The following is a 21,065-nucleotide window of genomic DNA, read 5'->3' as shown; positions in this document are numbered from 1 at the left end:
TCCATAACCTTCAAAACCTTGTAACTTGGTCGGAATCACGTCAGGAGAAACTCGACCAAGTCGGAGCTTCCAAGTTACTCCGAGTTGACCACTCAAAACTCAACTATTCGAGGATCGGTTGGTATGGTTAAATTCGTGAGTTCATGAGTTCAAGAACAACATGATGATGTAGTTTGTTGGTTTTGTTTGTGAGGTTTGAGGGTCGTTCTTTCCAGTTGCAGAGAAAGGTGAGAGTTCTGATTAGGTGACAGAAAATGGGAATGGGTTTTTTATTGGTGCAAGGCATAGAGCACAGGTCTAATTTTAAAAAAGGAAAATGATAGGATTTGTACAAACGTAATCAGATGAAATCTATCCAAAATAGTGTTTCCAACACTGTAAAATTAATGCACCCATGAATAAAACTACCCGTTTTTAACGCACTTTAATGTAACGCAACTTTTTTGTTACAACTCCGATTCGAGCCTAACTCACGCTCACGCATTCGTAACAATGAGTACTATTTAATTACGATAGCAAGAAAAATAAATTAAGAATGAATAAACACATCCACATCACTTTGCCAACAAGGGCATAAACGTCAATTTACACATTCAGGGAGAAATTACATAGAAAATTAGGGACGGGTCGTCACATTGCGGATTTTTAGTTTCTTTCCCTCCCAATTCACATGAAATGGTGGGGCGCTTCGATGGGGCCGGATAACAGATGGGGCGACGGTGATGATGGGCAGACGGATCGATGGTGACAACGAGCAGATGGAGCGAGATCGACAAAAAGCAGAGTTACGATCTCAAAGAGAAGGGGAGGGGTAGCCTATCGACAATTAATATTAGGGTTCAAGAAAATGCATTTTTTCCTCTTTCTAGTTTATCAAAAAGTTGCAATGACTTTAAAATTGAGGGGGAATTTTAAGAAGATAAAAAAAGAAGCGGCTAAATAAAAAAGAACAAGAAAGACCAAGGCACGAAAATGAATTAGTATGCGCTTATTTTTTACAACAAAACTTGTATGCTTTGCCGACTATCAATTTATTTGTCAGTAAAAATATTTTTTGCCTGCAAATTAATTGTCGACACAAATTTAATGACTATAAGCCAACAAAGCAAAAAATTTATCAGGAGAAAACTTTTTTGCCAACAAAAATCAATTTTGTTGGCTTAAAATTAGTGGAGAGAGATGGATTCTCTAGTAGTGATTGCAATCATTCATTCAAATCTTAATGATGACATGCAAGACTCTCATTATAGTACATCTCAAAAAGGTAATAGGGGTTACATTTAACGGAGTAGGATTCTCTTCTATTTTTTTTCTTTCTCCTCTTATTTGAACGGTCACTGTTAAGCTACGTTAACATCTTATATTAATTTTTTTTTTATAAAAAGAGAATCTTATATTAATTTTTTTTTTTTTATAAAAAGAGAATGTGAGATGAGGGAATGAAATGAGATGGAAAGAGGAGGGAAGAGAATCCTAATCTACGTTTTAACACTTCGCCTTTGCTAAAGATTGTACAAATTTATGTCATGGTCACTGACCTAATATCGGCTAACTTCTTTGAGAACCATGAAAACCACATATATTTGTTTTCTATAAAAGACATCACATATTTCATTCAAAGTTAAAAATTGGCTACACGGTACAGAGAAAAAGTTATTCTTCTCAAGTAGATCACAAATTAGAGTAGGGGGTTCACCTAACCAAGTACATTCACCTCAAGAATGGAGGGCAAAACGAGCAAGCCCATGAGCTACAGAGATTGCTTGGTGGTTTATGTGTGAAGCAGAAGCTTCAGCGACCAGTTGCAACATATACTTAGCATCTTCTATGATAGGTTCTATGTGAGACACCTTCATAGAAAGCTCATTGATACGTACTCAATGATACTTAGAATCTTCAACAAGAAATTCCAAACTATTAAGTGATACGTACTAAGAAAAATTGGTGAAAGTTCGGTATAATTATTAGCTCATTCTGTAACTTGAGTTTTTCTTTAGTACTACAAACTATTGGATACTATACTCTCTCTTTTTCTCAATTAAAATTGTAGGTTAAACATAAATGGTAGAAGATAGCCATTTAAAATGGGTCTCAACACTCTTCATTCTTCTCCATTCCGCAGCCCTACCACTACTCAGTTGAGAATTATTTCAGGAAAATGAGAGTCATTTCATGTGCTTATAAGTAATTGGACTACCCCTCATATTGCTAATTAGTTTTATAATAGAACCTCAACTTTCTTCATAGCATCAGAGCTTAGTTGTCCTATGTGTAAAGTGTAATGGCAACATGTGCTCCACGTCAACCGATTTGTTTTGTTCACATGTTAGACTTGAAAATTCGTCACATGTGAGAGAGCATGTTGAGTATGAATCTCACATCTACATTGTTAATTAATTTTATAATAGAATCTCAACTTTATTCAAGAAGAGAGAAGACAAAGAAGGAGAAGAGGAAAGACCGAAAGAAGAGAGAAAGGAGAGATAAAGAGAAAGTGGCATACACTTATTTTTTTTATTGAACCAAGTGGTCCCATTTTACCTTGCAACTGTAGGTTCCGGTTTCTCCTTTTCCTAACTTTCTAGTTTTTATCAACCGTTCAATTCGGAACGAATCAATATAAAGCCTTTCGATCTACGTAACATTAATATTTTTCGCTCTCCACATATCTCTAATTACATGCCCCTAATATAAGTGGAGGTGTAAATTTGATGTATGTTATTAGCTTATTTCTGAACAACTTAGAACTTATCTGAAAGTATTTTTAAAATAATTGAAAGTGTTTTTAGAAAAAATAAGTTTTGGGTTACAAAGAAGCATGGTAAGAAACACCACTTATATATTTTCAGGAAACACTTCAAGTATTTTTTTCAAAATTTACTAATATTTTTGTTGAGAATTTGTTCAAAAAATATTTCACAAAAATTGTTTTCAATTATTTTAGGAAAGTGTTATTGGAGTATAGAATAAAATTTTTGAAGTGCCAATAATGATTCACTTATTTTAAATACATTTTCAAATACGCCCTTAAACTCTGGATTGTAGCAATCTAACATTAGCAAAACCCGTCGCCATGGAACAAAAAGAGCAATTGACTTCTTCAATCTCTATGAAACAAAAAGTACATCTCCACACGTTCGGACCATTGCAACCTTTTATTATTTGGACATTGCTGGCTGAGAATTTTGCATCGCCTCCAAAATATATTTAAAAAAAAAATTCTGTTCAAATTTTCAACGCCTAGTATTAGTTCTGAGCCAAGTATTTGTTTTGTCTTTGGACAAAAATATTTTCAAATTCTCAAAATTATTTTGACTTTGGAGAGGTTTTTCTTATTCATCTCTCCCAGATGTATCAATTCTCATGATTTATATATATATATACAGGGTCATTTAATTTCAAACTAAATAGAAACAAAGTTTCTGTATTTGTTTGACTATATGTATATAACTATATATATGTACTGGTGATATATTCAATAACTTTGCAGAAATGGCAAAGCAAAGCTTTATCTCCCTCGTTTTCTTTCTCCATGCAGCACTACTAATCTCAACTTGTTTTGGAAGCAAATCTTGGCTTTCAAAAAGGCAAGTTGCCTTGTTCATCTTTGGAGACTCTTACTTAGATTCTGGCAACAACAACTACATCAACACTACAACTCTCGACCAAGCAAATTTCTTGCCGTACGGAGAAACCTACTTCAAGTTCCCAACGGGAAGATTCTCCGACGGACGTTTGATGTCAGACTTCATTGGTAAGATTTGCAAATCTTCTATGATGTGGTCCTTGTTTGTACATGTCCACTTTTGTTAACTAGCTAGTTAACCTAACGCAAGATCGTTTTGTCTGCTTATACTTAAGCATGATCTAATCTAATTTTGTATATTATCATATGTACTTTGCAGCTGAGTACGCTCACCTGCCATTTGTTCCACCCTTTCTTCAACCGGGATTTCACCAATATTATGGTGGTGCGAATTTCGCATCCGCCGGAGCTGGTGCTCTTGTTGAGACTTTTCATGGCGAGGTAGGTATTGTTTACATTTGACAAAGTGATATTATGATATGGCCAGCTATTAGTACAATTTGGTATGGATATTGTGAATGTGCTACTTCAGTAGGGTGAGGAAATGAAACATATGTTTAGCTTCTATTACATTGTTGAAAGTAAGAAAATAGAAAATTTTAGGTGTAATGGTTGTATCGCCTTACAAATAGTGTAAGAAGTCAATTAGTAAAATGACACATAATTATTAATTGTTGGTCGGCAACATGCCCATATCATTTAAGTCTGTGTGGACTTAAATTAAAAATGATGTAGAGTGCTCTAGAAACAACGACTACATATCATTTTATTAATAATTTATGATTTTTTACCTAAAAATGTCCTTGAAATTTGCATAACTCATCACTTTGGTCATTGAAATTTAAAATCAATAGAAGTGGTCCTTAAATTTGTCATTCATCAATCATTTTGGTCATTCATTGACAAATTATGTTAAATAAGGACCAAATGACAAAAATACCCTCAATTTAATAAACAATAGACCGAAATAATTTGAAAAAAAATTGTTTATTAATTTATTTTACCGCACGTATGAGATAACCATTGCATTTAGAATTTTTCTAAATACGGAAAAATTTACACTCACAAAGTGCAGCTAAATAGTATAGAAGTGTTATATTCCCTCTTATTTCAGGTCATTGATCTTAAGACACAACTGAAGTACTATAAGAAGGTAGAGACCTGGTTCAGACACAAGTTAGGCAATGTTGAAGCCAAAGTGACACTTTCAAGAGCCGTCTACTTGTTCAGCATTGGAACCAACGATTACATAAGCCCTTTCCTAACCAATTCTCCCATGTTAAAGTCCTACCCTCGCTCACAATACGTCGGAATGGTCATCGGCAACTTGACAAGCGTTATCCAAGTATGCATTAAGCACAATACACATAGTCTGAAATGTTATGTTCTGAAATTGCTAGTCAAAACCACACATTTTAAATTCGACCTGACTCTATAACTTATCAATGTGGTTGACTCGTAATATGACAACATAACATATGTTAGGAGAACGCTTTCCATGTTTTTTATATGGTTTGCTTGGGTGTAAATTTGGCAGGAAATTTATGCAGGAGGGGGTAGGAAATTTGGGTTCATCAACTTGCTGGACTCGGGTTGTCTTCCGGGGGTCAGAATAATCAAGCCTGAAAATAATGGTAGCTGCTTAAAAGAGGTTTCATCACTTGCCAAATTACATAACCAAGCACTCTCAAAACTTCTCATTCAACTTGGAAACCAGTTGGAGGGTTTCAAATATTCACTCTACGACTCGAACAGCAATCTTAGACAGAGAATCAGACATCCCTCAAAATATGGTACGTACGTAAATGCACAAAAGCAAATTAGTTGTCTTAATTCAGTTGATCAGGTAAACATTATTGCCGAATCGGACCAATTAATAAGTTCAACACAACACGTTGGAAACTTCTTATATGGGGTTACAAATGCACCCTATAACTTGATGAGTACCATTTTCTATTATGTGCATTTTTTTTTCCTGTTGCTAAAGAGGGCTGAACCAACAGAAGTCTAGGTCTTATGATCGATCCTACAAATGTCTTTAAACAACATTTTCCCTACACTACTAGAGGCGGAATGAAATAATTATCGCTTTAAGACACTGGGATTCGCCTAGTGATGAGGGTGGGCAGGATGATAGTTAAGAGTAAGTTATGGTAAGGATTTTGTTGGTGCACAAAACAGGAGGGGTCTTGGAATAACGTAAATCCGACCGTGAATCTGCAAGAAAGTAAATAACACAAGATGTATCGTGGTTCACCCCAATGTTTGGGCTACGTCCACACTGATATTGTATTTCTCTGTTTATGAGAGGATTGTGAGGGAGAAAGCCTCTGAATATGAGAGTGAGGCTTTGAGAGGGTGAGAGGGATTCCTCTGATTGTGAGGATGAGCCCTTCTCTATGGCCTAAGAATTGGCCTTCCTTAATGAGGAGAGTGAGGAGTCTTTTTATAGAATAAGGGCTCATCACTTATTATATATTTGCCCCTTCATTTATTACATAATTACATTTGAGTCCTCTGAGTATTTATACGAGGTCTAAATACGGATGCCCAAAGTATGGTATAAATAGATTTAAAACTGCCAATGTAACTAAAATAAATAAATAGTGACAGCCCAAATCTAGACTTGACCTATAAGCACAAAAACATAATCATACTCGTTATCTTTTAGGCAAATTCATTTGCTTATTGATGTGTAATATATTAGAAGTTACAATTGGATATTGAATGGTGTAATTGTGTGTGATGAAATTAAGGTTTTAAAGAAGGGAAAACAGCATGCTGCGGGACAGGTGAATTTAGAGGAGTGTTTAGCTGTGGAGGGAAAAGAATAGTGAATGAGTTTGAATTGTGTGAAAATCCAAATGAATATGTGTTTTGGGACTCATTGCATCTCACTGAAAAGGTCTACAAGCAATTTGCTAATGAAATGTGGGGTGGCCAGCCATGGAACTCCAAGGCCACAAAAGGTCTAAACAATCTCAAGAGTCTGTTCCAAGACTTGTAAGTCTTTTGCATCAAATGTAACACGCAGCCCAAATTGGACATTAAATTGATTTAAACATGTGTCTTTGAAACTTTAATATTTTAATTCTTTGGTTACTTTTAAATAAATTAGATTCCTCTATGTCATTGTCAGTAAATCATTTTTACCCTAAGAAGTGTCAGTAATTGATTGGCAAATTTACTTACCGAAAATGATAATGTATTGTATGGGTCTCATTTTCATATGAGTTTTATCACAAATGATTCTTGAAATTGATCAACTCCATCCTAAAAAATATAAAATAGGTAAATGTAATCTTTGAATAAGGGTGCCACAAATCAATGTGGTTAATTAAATTGAACTACCATATTAAAATAAGGTTTTCAGACATATTTTGTGTGCCACTTGCCACAATAACGAAGAAAGTGTGGTATTCTTGCACCTGCCACAAAGTCATGCTTGACATTCTGACGTTAGAGGGTTAGCTAGCCCACTGGAGATGGCCAGCCCACTGGCCTAATTTGGGGGTTTTGACCTGACCCTCGGTTAGAGACGGTTTTCGTGTCATTCCAAGCTATTTTTAGCCCTATGGCCCCTTGGCCGGGTCAGTTGGAGACGACATTATGATCCTGGAAATAATAACTACATAAACACCACCACTGAATTTTAGGCCAATTGGTTGCCGTACGGCAAGACCTTCTTCAAATACCTAAGTGTATGCTTTGTTGGGCTTTCCCATGAACTTAAGGCTTAGGATTCGATTTCTTTCTAATTGGATTGGTTGGTTTGACAGATAAAAGGAGAAGGTAGGCATGTTCTCTCCCAAACTCACCTAAGTAGGCTTCCAAAATTGTGGTGTTGGATCTTTAAGTTCCCAAGCAGCCCAAAGTCTTCTACAATTTTGACTCCACATAGGCCCCGATAAACTTTCATAACCATTTAGACCACAATTCACTTGGGAAGCCCCGAGCATGTGACTTGGGCTTATTTGAGCATGAATTATAGTTAATGTCATCGAGCTTGGCGTGACGTATATGCATGGATTAATTTATACAAACGACCGGTTTATTTATCATAGTGTGGCATAATTGTGAATATTTTTATTCCTCGATTATGCACCTTTGCATGTGATTAGGCTTGACTCGTGTATGACGGTTGGGCCTTGAGACTGGATTGGGCTTGCATGTGACATTTTTGGGCCTTAACAGTGCTTGTGGTGGTCTTCGGAACTGGTCATCCAAGAATTGGGTTCCTCATCCCAATCATCAACAAGGTATCCTTGGTACTCCTCTTGTCTTTTGGTATAATTTTTGCAACTCTCCTAAACATCATATCTCTGCTTGTCCTCATCGTCTTCTACTTCCCTTTGCAACTTATCATGCTTTTTCACCTGGTGCTGCTAACAATCCTACCTGGTACTTTGATACGAGAGCCACTCACCACATGACTAATGATGGGGCTACCCTCCAGGATCCATCTCCCTGTATTGGTAACAATTCTGTTCTCATTAGTACGGGGCTTCTCTTTCTATTATTCACACTAACTCTATTCCTTTTATCTTAAGCTTGTTATTTCAAATTAAACAATGTCTTCCATGTTCATTTTCTCAAGAAAAAACTTTTCTCTGCTTCTTAGTTTACTCAAGATAATTTTGTGGACGTTCCTGTTCATTCGACTGGTCAAGTTATTTATGGCTTTTAGATTGGTTCTCTATTGTTTTAGGGTCGCTGTGAGGGTCACCTCTATCTTGTGTCATCGTCTCATCCATCTGCCTTCCATGTTATCGCCTCTTCCTTATGGCACTCCCGTCTTGATCATCCATCCTCCAAAGTTTTATCTAATTGTCTTTAGGTTTTATTTCTATATTAAATAAGGCGTTTTGTAAGCCTTGCGCGCTTTCTAAGTTGCACAAAGTACCTTTTGATTCCAATAAAATTATTGCTTCGTTTTTGCATTATTTAATTTATTCGTATCTTTGGATCTCTTCTACTCTCTCTCTCTCCAATTTCAGCTATTATGTATTATTATCAGTTGACTATAGCCGTTATTCTTGGATTTTTCCTATGCATGCCAAATCAGAAGTATTCATGTATTTTGAATCAATTTATAATATGGTGACAAGTATATTTAACTCCTCCATTAAATATCTTCAAACCAATGATTGTACAGAATACATAAACCATTCATTTAAGACTTTTTTTTCATAAAACTAAAATTGTTCATCGTGTCTTGTATCACCATACCCCCGAACAAAATGGTCTTGATGAAAGCAACATGATATATCCATAGTCACCTGTCTCCTTCTAAACATTATCTATTCCCAGTCCTACAGTTGGGTTAAAGTAGCTCTCATAGCCACCTTCATTATTAACCTTCTTTTATGCTCGGTCGTTGGTTCGTCTAGTCTATATTTTCAGTCTTCTTGGTCGTCACCTAATTTATCCTTTCTTCGTACGTTTAGTTGTGTGTCACTCACACCTAGGAGTTTATACTACTAATAAATTGGAATCTCGTTCCAAAGAATGTTGGTAGGTTACAACTTGCAATTTAAAGGATATTGATGCCATAATCTGGAGACCTATCAGGTTTTCATTTCTCACCATGTCACTTCGACGAAATGACATTTCCAATTGCTCGCCCTATTACCCTTATAACCCAGACCATTTTCATGCCTGTCCTCTTGAAGCTCAACCATGTTCTATCTTCTCCACTTATTCAGTTTTTGCCTGTTGAAGCCCAGCCCCTATTGCCCAACCTATCCTCTCTTGTGCATAGTGCAGCCTATAACCTAGTTGCTGGCTCGCCTTCATCACCTTCCTTCCTAGGCCTAGACCATGCCCAACTTTAAGTTCAGCCTGTTGTTGCTCATGTGCCTCAACCTAATACGTGTGCTAGTGGGTCAGCTCTTGTACCTCAGCCCAGTGCGCTTGTCAGTGAGTTCCACTTCTAGTGTCCTAGTTACTCCTCTGCAACAAGCCACTCATAGCCCAACAACACTTTTCCACCCAAGTCGTGCCTCATTGAGGCATCCCATGAAGACCCACTTCTATACCAATCATTTTAAACACAAGCAATTCACCAATGAAACTGTACGTTATCCACTTCCATATGCACTCACTTTTTCTAGCTCTGATCCTGTTGAACCTCATGTTTTATCACGTATCTCGTATGATGTACAACGATAACGAAAGACTTTAATGATATACTTAAAAATGGTATGCGATCTTTTAGTTCATCTCATCCCTCTCAAAATTTAGTTAGATGCAAATGGGTTTTTTGGATTAAGCGTAATGCAGATAGTTCTGTTTAGCGCTACAAGGCCTATTTAGTTGCTAAATGTTTTCATCAACAACATGGGTTCAATTATGATAAGCCTTTCAATCTAGTTCTTAATCATGTTATTATTCATCTTGATCTCAGTTTAGCAGTCACTCATGAGAGGTCCATTTGCTAGCTGGACATGAATTGAAAGATATGATTGACTGCATAAGCAATGTGCGGATGAGTTAAATTGAGATAGTGCAAAGAACCTAATAGGTCACGAAATTCTGAAGGATAAAAAAGTGGTGTACTATCTTGATTAGATAACTGAGAATGAAAGGCTATGGGGGTACTGGTGGAACCAAATTCGAGCACTTTACCGAACAGAGGTAGGAACTAGTATCAATTGCCCATGATCTTCGACGTAGGAAGAATGAGGTTAATTAGGGGGTGTTGTTAAATCTGAATAGGATTGCCTACATATCTTCGAGTAGGAGAACCAAACTATTGTGTAGTTCTAAAAGAGAATGGTGTGATGTGAAATACATATGGATCATCCTTTACGAATAGCCTATGGAGAGATGTTGAAGATATGAGTTCTACATGGACATGTCTATGCATAGATGGCAGCGCACATGCATTTGTTAGACGTAGAGATAATAGGTGTGTCTTGGAGAAGATGAAGAAAGTAATAATCTGTCCTGATAAATACCCAGGCTAGAGTATTTTAAGAGTCCTTGTAGGGGAAGTAATCCCCATTAAATCAGGAAACTATCTAGAAGGAAATTTAGAATAAGATACCCAATCTCTTTAGGATAAAGATTATGTTGCCTAACCACCAAGATATCCTAATTTGACTTGAATTAGGGTTTCCTTACTTAAAAGGGCCTAAGCCTAAGCCTAGCCTACAAACAAGGGTCACCGGACTACGCTCCATGGACCATGGGTATTCTAGTCTTTCTTGCCACCCAAAGTGCTACATGTCATGGGCTTAGAAAAACATGGTCCCATAATTTTGCCCAACTAGGCTTTTAAGAGTGGGCACCGCTTCAAAGATAGATAGTTACCAACAGACCATGAGTGAATCATCTCAGAATAACTTCTCTGGAATGACCCTTGAAAAAGCTTGCCTGATTCTAAGTTAGCTAAGTTCGGCTAGTCCTACGTGTTTGTCTCAAAGATTTTGATCTTTCAAAGTTTTGGACAATATCACAGACCCCTGGTTGGAGTTCAAGATGCATAGCTAAAAAGCTAGATGTGAGGCAAAATGAACTTATACATTCTTGGACTGACTTAGATGCCTTAGGATGCTAAGTTTTTTTTTTTTACTTAAGTCATTAGATCTGTTAGAGTAAAATACTTAGAACTTTTCATATTTTCCTTCCTAATCACGGAATATAGTTTAATTTGTCAATCTTTCCCACTGATCTAAAAATTCCTACCTAAGCGCTAAGCATGTGGCCACTGCCCCGATTAGTCCTTAGGCATTTAAAAATTAAGAAAGTGCTCATAGACCCGCTTAGGCATCCACCTACCCTCCTTGGCGCCCTTCTAGCCCGTCTTGTAAGAATCTTATTTGAACTTAACAAGTTGTGATAAAGGAGAGGTTACATGTTGATAATATGATTCTATAGAGTTTGAATATGTGAAAAAGTTAACATCCTATTTTTGTGGAAGCACATTCAAAATGCTTTGAAATAACTACTTAAGATATTTTACCACTAATCCACTACTCCATATAAACAGGGATTTGGTGCAACAAGACAATAACCATACTTCCACGATAGATGGAAGTTGGCTACCATTGCCACTATAAATGTAGGAATTCCTTGCTCACTAAAGAAATGTTCTAAGAAAATAGTTATATCACCATAAGAACATAAAGGCTTCAAGTGAGTATAAGACTTTTCTTGGACGATTACTTGCAGACTAAGGTTCCTCTCGTTCATCTAACTCAATGTCATCTTCAGGTATTCTCAAAAGCTTGACCTGATTGTATAACATTAACCTTGAACACACACACACACACACACACACACACACACACACACACACACACACACACACACACACACACACACACACACACACACACACACAATGATGCAATGGTATGTGGTTTACACCACACACACACACACACATATATATATATATATATATATATTGATCTTGTTCTAAATAGCATGTAATTCTTGTACAAAGCTAACCTTAATTTTTAGTTCTACCACGCCTAAACTCACCTAGGCCACGACTCTTACTTAGACAAAAAATTGATAACTTTCATTTTGCATTTTAATTTCAATAAAATGTAAGAGACTTGTTGAATACTTGGATGAACCCTCATTATGTGCTTGTTTCCCATGTTATCAATAGATTCTAATACTTTATAATATATATGTCATTTTATTTAGAATTTATGTATCGCAATATAATGATGTGTGTTTTTTTAAGTAGAAATAGGCACTTATTTATAATATATAATGAATTTTCTTAAATCTTCCTAATCCGCCTAGACCCCTGCCTAGGCCAAGTAAGCTTGTAGGCCTTTGAAGCAATTTGATGTGAACAATGCTTTCTTGCATGGTATTTACTTGTCTCAGCAAAAGTATGTGCTAGACCTTCTATCTGAAACTGGGATGTTGGCATGCAAACTAATAGAAACCCCTATCGTGTTGAATAATCATCTAGTAGTCTACCAAGATCAAATGCCTACTAATAAAGAGAGGTACCAGACATTAATAGGAATGTTGATTTATTTGTCACTTACACAATTGAATATGGCCTATGTCATTAACATTGTAAGCCATTTTATGCACTCTCCTAGTGAGGATCAAATGGCCACTATAATGCGAATATTGAGTTATTTGAAAGGTGCATCGGGAAAAGGGATGATTTTTAGGAAGCATGGACATATGGAGATAAAGGGATATATTGATGCTGATTAGGCTAGTAATATTACTGACCGATGTTGTACCTTAGGATACTTTACATTTGTGGCTGAAAATCTCATAACTTGGAGAAACAAGAAACAAAATGTAGTAGCCAAGTCTACAGCCAAGGCGGAATACTGAGGTATGACACATGAGATTTGTGACAGAGATATGATTCTTGTTACAAATATAAGATTTAAGCCTAAGGAAGCTATGTTGTTATACTGCAATAATCACACAGCGAGAGAGATAACTAATAATCCAGTTCAGCATAATCGTACAAAGCATGTGGAAGTGGATAGACATTTCATCGAAGAGTTAGACGTCAAATTGGTGGACATTTAATATGTGAGATCTGAAGATCAATTAGCAGATGTATTAACTTATGCAATGTCAGCAAGGGCATTTCAAGACTCACTTGACAAGTTGGGCTTGAGAAATATCTACGACCAACTTGAGAGAGAGTGTTGGAGTGAGTCAACCATATATTTTGGGAATGTAATTGTATAATTAGGATTCCTGTTTCCTAATATAGAAGAACCCTCGTACAACTATATATAGTCCTCCAAGAGAGAAGAATAATTTACAACGATTAAACCCTAAACCTAGACCTTTATCTAATGATGCTGTTTGAAAAAATTCCTAGTCCAAATTTGTTTATTTATAATTTTAGTACTGTTTGAAATTCGTTTTCGTATGTGATTAGCTAAGCAACTTTGTATACATTTAAAATTGTGTGATGAGCACCTATATTGGATTAAACAAATTGTAGTCATTTACTTGTTTTTTCCCAAGAAAATCAGACACCTATATATTGATATGAACCAAAGGAGAAGATATAACACATACAAAACCAGAAGAACCCTCGTACAACTATATATATTCCTCCAAGAGAGAAGAATAATTTACAACGATTAAACCCTAAACCTAGAACTTTATCTAATGATGCTGTTTGAAATTCGTTTACGTATGTGATTAGCCAAGCCACACAAAAATTCCTAGTCCACATTTGTTATTTATAATTTTAGTACTGTTTGAAATTCGTTTTCGTATGTGATTAGCTAAGCAACTTTGTATACATTTCAAATTGTGTGATGAGCACCTATATTGGACTAAACAAATTGTAGTCATTTACTTTTTTTTCCCAAGAAAATCAGACACCTATATATTGATATGAACCAAAGGAGAAGATATAACACATACAAAACCAGAACAAAAATGACAACTTTAAGGCTTCAAATATGTATTCTGGCATTCTGTGCAAGCCTTCTTATTCCAAGCAGCTACAGCCATGGCGAGGAAAAGCATGCTGCCATGTTCATCCTTGGTGATTCAATATTTGATGTCGGAAATAATAACTACATCAATACTTCCAGTTTCTTTCAGGCAAATAATTGGCCATATGGGGAAACCTTCTTCAATTACGCCACCGGTAGAGCTTCTGATGGTCGTCTAATTCCGGATTTCATCGGTAAGATGCTGTAAATAATGAATTGTTATATATGGTCTTCAATACTAGTGAATAATTTACGTACAACTGATTTAAATTTCTATTAATGATGCAGCCGAGTATGCAAAACTGCCATTTATACCGCCATATTTACAACCCGGGTTCGACAATTATATTTATGGGGTGAACTTTGCATCTAGTGGGGCTGGTGCTCTTGCAGAAACTCATCAAGGTTTGGTATGTGGTCTTGCTTATATATATCGAATATGTTCCACCATTTGTCGAGACTACTCATTTTGCCAATCTATGTTACGTCTTCTCTTCATTAGCATGACCTTGTTATTCTTGTATACAGGTGACAGACCTTAAAACTCAACTAAGGTATTTCAAGAAAGTCGAGAAGCAGTTGAGGCACAAACTAGGTGATGCAGAAGCCTACACATTTCTATCAAGCGCTGTTTACTTGATTAGCATTGGAAGCAATGATTACTTTGCCCCATTCCATTCAAATTCAAGTTTGTTTGAATCCCACTCACATGAAGAATATGTTGGCATGGTGATTGGAAATCTCACAAATGTGATCGAAGTAAATACATTCTGTTTACTTTCTAAAAAATATGAAATACATATGATACATTTTGATACTAGTTTTCTTCTTTTGAAACTTCGGATGAGTTACTCTACTTCATATCATTTGTCAGGAAATATACAAGAAAGGAGGAAGGAAATTTGGTTTTGCAACCGGATTTCCTGTCGGTTGTATACCTAGCATGAGAATACTTAAACCAGAAAGCATAGGTGCCTGCTCGGAAGAAGCTACAGCATTAGTGAAACTACACAGTAGAGTACTTGCTAAAGACCTTCTTAAGCTAAACACCAAGCTCCAAGGATTCAAATATTCATATGCAAATTTCTATAATCAAGTAAATGAGATTATTGAAAATCCATTAAAATACGGTAAAATATTAGCCCTGAAGCCTTCTTCGTTTTGATTTAGCTTCTCGTCTTGTTTTTAATATTCCTTTCCTTATTGTTATGCTGTAAAGGTTTCAAGGAAGGAAAGGCGGCGTGCTGTGGTTCTGGTCCATACAGAGGAATTTCGAGCTGTGGTGGCAGGAATGGTTCCGCAGAGTTTCAATTATGTGAAAATGTAACTGAATATGTTTTCTTTGACTCTGGACACCCAACAGAAAGGGTTTATCAGAAACTGTCCAAGCTATGGTGGAGTGGAACTCCGAATGTGACTGGGACTAGCATTAATCTGACGGAGCTATTTGGTCTTTAGACCGTGTGGGTCTATAATTTTCATAAGCAATTCTGAATTTTGTTGCAGATACACTTCTGATTCAAAATAAATACATCCCATTGGTATTCAATTATTCAAAATAAAAAATATAAACTACTATTGCACAATCTTGATCAATGTTTAGTTAATAGTATTTGATGGGTTTGTAAAGGTTTCAAAATGAATTGATTTATTTTATTTGAATGGAGATGGTATTTGATGGGTTGTGATCATTTATAAATAGGGACCTGGCTTCTCTGCCCTCCCATTTCTCATACACTCCCATCCCCTCATATTTTGTACGGTCATAGTTAAGTCACGTTAATATTTTATATTGATTTTTTTATAGAAATAATAAGACAAAAAACAATAGTAATATAAAATATTGACATGGCTTAACTGTGATTGCACAAATAGAAGGGGATGAAAATTTATGGGAAGTGGGACGGCAGAGAAGCCAGGTCCCATAAATAGGGTAGTGATTGTTCAATTAGGTATCGTTTGGTATGCAGACGAGACAGAACGGAATGGAACAGGATGGAACAAAGATTTCGTGTCATGTTTGGTAATGGTAAGATGGAACAAAACGGAACGGGATCAAATGATTAACTTACCCTTTTTATTTTACTCTCTCTCTCTCTCTCTCGTGTTTCTCTGCTTTATCTTCTTCCCTATGTTTCTTGTTCTTTGCATGCCTAGATTGATCCTAGTAAAAATCAAACTCAGTAAATAAAACCCATACTTTCTCTTCATTTCATTTTCTTTCTCTTCAATTCAAACCCATATTTCTGTTATTTTAATTTCTTTCTCTTCAAACCAAACACAGAAAAATCCCAAAATGTTTTTTTTTCAATTTACAGAGGCTTCGTCGGAGCGTCGAAGAAGAAGGTGGAGTGCGGAGGTGACAGCGTCGGAGAAGAAGGTGAAGCGCGGAGGGACTGAACCGGTGGTCGTGGTCTCCTCTCTACTATGTGACAGAACCGGGTTTTGGTTAGCCATAGTTAGGTTGCTGGGTTTGTGGTGGAGGAGGAAGCTACAGGAGAGAGAGAGGGTAACGAAGCTTTTGAGGCCAAGGAGCAGAAAAAACTCTTCTGAAACCTTGCTTGATTTCAGATGGAGTTGTAGTCACACCTGTGAACAATTAGAAAATGGGTTGTTTGAATTTGGCTCTAATGGAGTATTTGGGGACGTTCAAACGGAGAGGTTTGAGGGCTTTGAGGAGAACGCCGTCATGAGAGCATGTCATCAAGCTGGGTTTGGGTTCGGATGGGTTTGCTGGGATTGAGTTCGAAGAGAGGGAGGCTACAGGAGAGAGAGGGAGGGTAGACAGTGGAATAAATGAAAAAGATGAGGGGTATTGTTGTCCAAAAAATTATAACTTTGTGTCCCATGGGCTGGAACAAGTCGTTATAGGTGGAAAATTTTTAGTTGTAACGGGAACACAGATGGTGCACCACGTGTTTTTGTACAAGTGGTGGAAAATTTTAATTTTTAAGTTACTAACATTTCAACACACATAACCCACCATTTATATAAGGACACGTGGTGTACCACTTCGTGTGACAGGAACACTGAAAAATCTCTGGTTCCAGGGGTAAGGTGGAACCAAAAAATGATTAAAATTTGTTCCATGGGACGATGCATCCCAGTCAATTTGACGCACCAAACATGGGACAGAACGCCTTGTTCCACTGCGTTCCGTCCCGTCCTACGTACCAAACTGTGTACCTTAAAGAGAAATAGAGCAGTCTTTGCCTTTATTTATACAGAAGAGATCCAACTATTGACTCTTAAAGGAAAAACATAACTATTGTGAAGAGCCACTTCCACATCTATACAAAGGTTCCATTACAATGAGTCATTAGTCAATTAACTAATTGAAGATGGCTCCACATTCCGATTAACGAAGTAGACATAAGAAAGATGATTGTGTGATAAACGATGGCAAGAAATATAATTACAGAGAGGATACCGTGTACCTTTGGTGGAACTCGGCTGCGAAGTCGATGAAGGGTGTGGTGGCAGTATCACCTGCGAGCAAACATAGTCTTTTAAATATGACGGAGGGGCATAAGGACGGGAAGACTTACGTGTGGGCCGTACTAGGGCATCGGGAGCTGTGGGGAGAATAGGTACGGGGTTAGAAGTGGTTGGCGGTATGTGGGAATCGGTGGAGATGGGTTGTGGTAGCAGGGCATGTGTGTTATTGGAAGGTGTGTGAGGAGGAACAATGGAAGGTGTGTCAAGGACAATAGGCAAGGTAGGAGAGGGAAGGTGGTTAGGAGGTGGTAGGGACATGGTGGAGGCCTGGGGGAAATAAGGATGAACGTCTAAGGAAGAACTAATTGGGAGAGGAGGCTCGGGGGTATGAACAAGTGAAGAAGCAGCAGGTGGATGAGGAATGGAAGAAAAAGGGAAGGAATTTTTGTGAAAAATGACATTCCGACTAGTGAATGTGCAGTGTGTGTCAAGGTCATAGAGTTTATATGCTTTTTGACCATGAGGGTAACCAATAAAAGTACAACGATGAGCTCTAGGTGAGAACTTAGTGGAGGGAATAATGGAGGTGGCATAAGCTAAACAACCAAAAGCACGGAAGTGATCATAAGATGGTGGTTTATTATGGAGGACCTTTAAGGGGGACTTTTGATGGAGAAGGCGAGATGGAAGTTGATTAATCGTATAAGCAGCTGTAAGAACGCATTCACCCCTAAATTTTAGTGGAAGGTGGGATTGAAACCGAAGGGCTCGTGCAGTTTCAAGAAGGTGTCGATGTTTCCATTTTGTTGGGGCATGTAAACACATGAAGTTTGAAAAAGAACTCCATTGTCAAAGAAAAATTCACAAAGATAATAAAATTCACTCCCATTATCACAACAAATACTTTGGATTTTAGTATGAAACTGGGTATTAACATATGCAAAAAATTGTTTCATAATTGATGAAGGAAAATTTTGTGAAAACATGTTCATTTAAGCAACATCTATAGCATGCTATTAACAATTAAAAGGCGGAATCATGCTTGCATGCACTTAAAAACAAAACATTAACCATGAAATTCAAAGCCTAGTAGATTGGTGAACCAAGACTCAACTCAAATAAAAGTGAGTTGAGAAATTTATACCTTTGTAGATTCCTCTTTGCATAAGCAAAGGCTAATCACCCAAAGAGAGGGCCTTCATTCCTTGCATCTTAAATATATGGATTTGGATGGATGAAAAGGTTTCTCCAAGTTCTCAAAATAGAGAACCTCTAAGTCTCCACACCAAGGTTAGATTGGAGAAGAAATGAGTGACCTTGGAGGAGTAGTATTGCTAGCTAATCCCTCCAAGGGGGCCGGCCTCTTTAGAGAGAAAGGGAGAGACATGTTCTCTCCAATTTTCTCCAAAAGAAACCTTAATGAATTTAGGCTATAAAGTCCTTTATATAGTCCCTTCAAATAAGTGACCTAAAGAACCAAAAAGCCATTCTCTCTAACATGGCCGGCCATAAGGGTTTTATTGAGCTTTTGGGCCTTTGTGAATTAAGTTGTCATACAACTTAAGTCAATGGGCTTGACGTTCGAAGTCCATTGGGCCTTGAGGCCCAAAACTAACCCTTGGTCTTTTAACGAACTTTATTCGTTTGATTAATTAACATATTAATTAATCATTGCCATAAATTATTAAATAATTAAACCATTTAATTATTCTTACTCATCTCCATTGTTTCTTCAATCTCCACCTTACACGGTGTACGATCCATTAGGTTCCTTTTAGCGAGGCAGTGGGCGATTAAAACCATTTCAAATCGATTATGAATTGAAACTTACTTTCAATTCTCCCTTTAGTGATTATACACGTTTAGGGCTTCCACAAACCATGAGTGACACCTAGCAGCATATCATGGTTACCCAAGCTAATCAGAAGAGGTGGATAACCTATTCAGTTTAGGATTACAAATGCAATACGGTCTTTCTCTAATACAATACTCTTGACCACATTGTTTGGTTTGATAGTTTATTCATATCTACTATCCAATGTGATTCGTGTGCTTATATGATTACCTTGAATGTGATTTGGAACGCCTTCCTAGATCTCATTCATACTCTGATCAGAGATTTTCAATCATATCATAGAGTATTCTCCCTCAAACGATTTGAAGGTTAGAGATCCCTTGTTGCGCATTCACTTGCCTCCATGGCTAAGTGGCTTAACCCCAACGATGCCGTGGACACCCACGGATGGGGTGACTTTGACATAATCAAAGATCAAGAACTTAACCACAAGACAACTGTGATGCCTCAGGTCAAATAACTACTTTGCATTATCTTAACCATGAGTTCTCATGTGACATGAATATGAGAACTCTTCGTTGATCGTGTTCAGTGAACTCATTCTCTATTGAGCACCTACGTACTTATCTTGATGTCACACACATCAATGACTCGAGACTAGTCACTCTCCCTGAGAGAAGACACAACACGTACTGATCTTAACGGACTGTCAATGCTTAATTGGCAATCCTATGATCAGGAACGTTTAGGATGTGTCTACGAAAGAATGGTCTCATGAATCTAACTTCTTTAGATTGCATTCTCCCAATCACATATTCCTTGGACTTATCGTTTAAGCATATAACATTTATATGAGCCGGCTCAAACAATAACCTTTGCCCTTTATATTTAAACTACGTTAGTTTAACTTGTGAAATGTCCGTAAAGTATCATCATATGATTGGTTTTAGGGCACATTTCCAACAATTGATGGGTGTCGGATTTATGCCGCATTAAGAAAACCCATGTAAATCGGGAAAAATCATCCCCAATAGTAAAAAAATAATGAGATCTAGTAAGGGAAGATTGTTGATTGGGACCCCAAATATCACAATGAATTAAAGAAAAAGCAAAAGTTGTTGAAATTGAGCTTAAACCAAAAGGTTGGAGGTTTGTTTCGCCAAAGGACAAATAGCACAAACATGGCTAGAATCGAAAGAAAAATTAAGAAAACTAGAGGCTAAAACTTGCAAATGGGTGGAAGAAGGATGGTCGAGGCGCCTATACCAAAGGGAGGATGGTATGGTGATGATTTTGCATAGAGGTTGAAGGGAGCGGATGGAGGAGGCAAGGGCCACGAGGTGGTAAAAGTCGCCACGTCACTTACCCACACCAATCATCGCCTTCGAAACCAAGTCCTGTAATGTTGAGAATCATGTAATGTTGAGAATCAATGTCAGCCCAAAACCATAAGTAATCCACAACCCAATCTAAACTCCAAGTCCATATCTAGTTTGATGATGTAATTGCTTACAATTGCAAAGTTAGGCAATGTTAGGTATGGTTGTGTGGAAAAAATAAATAGGTGCAATTAATGTGTTTTGTGTGGTAGTAAATAATCTTAGTTTAATTAAGTGTGTGGTGTAGCTTTCATTTGGTTTGCTATAAATACCCAAGTCCCCAAGCCTTGTAAATCATCCAAAGGAAAAACAAAGCTAAGTGCTAAATAAGAAAAGCTTTGCTAATTAGTGTTTTTTGTGAGCTTTCTTTAGAGTGTGCTTTATTTTCTTCTTCTTGGAATAATTAGAGT

The 21,065-nt window shown here is 37.0% G+C and overlaps 2 protein-coding genes across 2 annotated transcripts; both read left to right on the top strand.

Annotated features, from left to right (window-relative positions):
- Positions 1–3,204: 3,204 nt before the first annotated feature.
- On the top strand, positions 3,205–6,669 carry LOC126612162 (GDSL esterase/lipase 5-like). The gene is made up of 5 exons (XM_050280494.1): positions 3,205–3,754; positions 3,906–4,027; positions 4,701–4,931; positions 5,124–5,379; positions 6,343–6,669. Exons 1-5 carry the CDS (start codon positions 3,493–3,495, stop codon positions 6,591–6,593), a joined length of 1,122 nt encoding a protein of 373 aa, XP_050136451.1. The 5' UTR covers positions 3,205–3,492; the 3' UTR covers positions 6,594–6,669.
- Positions 6,670–13,947: 7,278 nt separating this feature from the next.
- Positions 13,948–15,705, top strand: LOC126612161 (GDSL esterase/lipase 1-like). Its single transcript, XM_050280493.1, has 5 exons — positions 13,948–14,237; positions 14,332–14,453; positions 14,572–14,802; positions 14,918–15,173; positions 15,263–15,705. The coding sequence occupies exons 1-5, from the start codon at positions 13,985–13,987 to the stop codon at positions 15,499–15,501; spliced, it is 1,101 nt and encodes a 366-aa protein (XP_050136450.1). The 5' UTR covers positions 13,948–13,984; the 3' UTR covers positions 15,502–15,705.
- Positions 15,706–21,065: the final 5,360 nt, after the last annotated feature.

Source organism: Malus sylvestris, chromosome 17 (genome assembly GCF_916048215.2).
Source record: "Malus sylvestris chromosome 17, drMalSylv7.2, whole genome shotgun sequence".
Classification (NCBI taxonomy): Eukaryota; Viridiplantae; Streptophyta; class Magnoliopsida; order Rosales; family Rosaceae; genus Malus; species Malus sylvestris.
The sequence above is the reverse complement of the archived record's forward strand: the minus strand, read 5'-3'. Positions and strand labels throughout refer to the sequence as shown.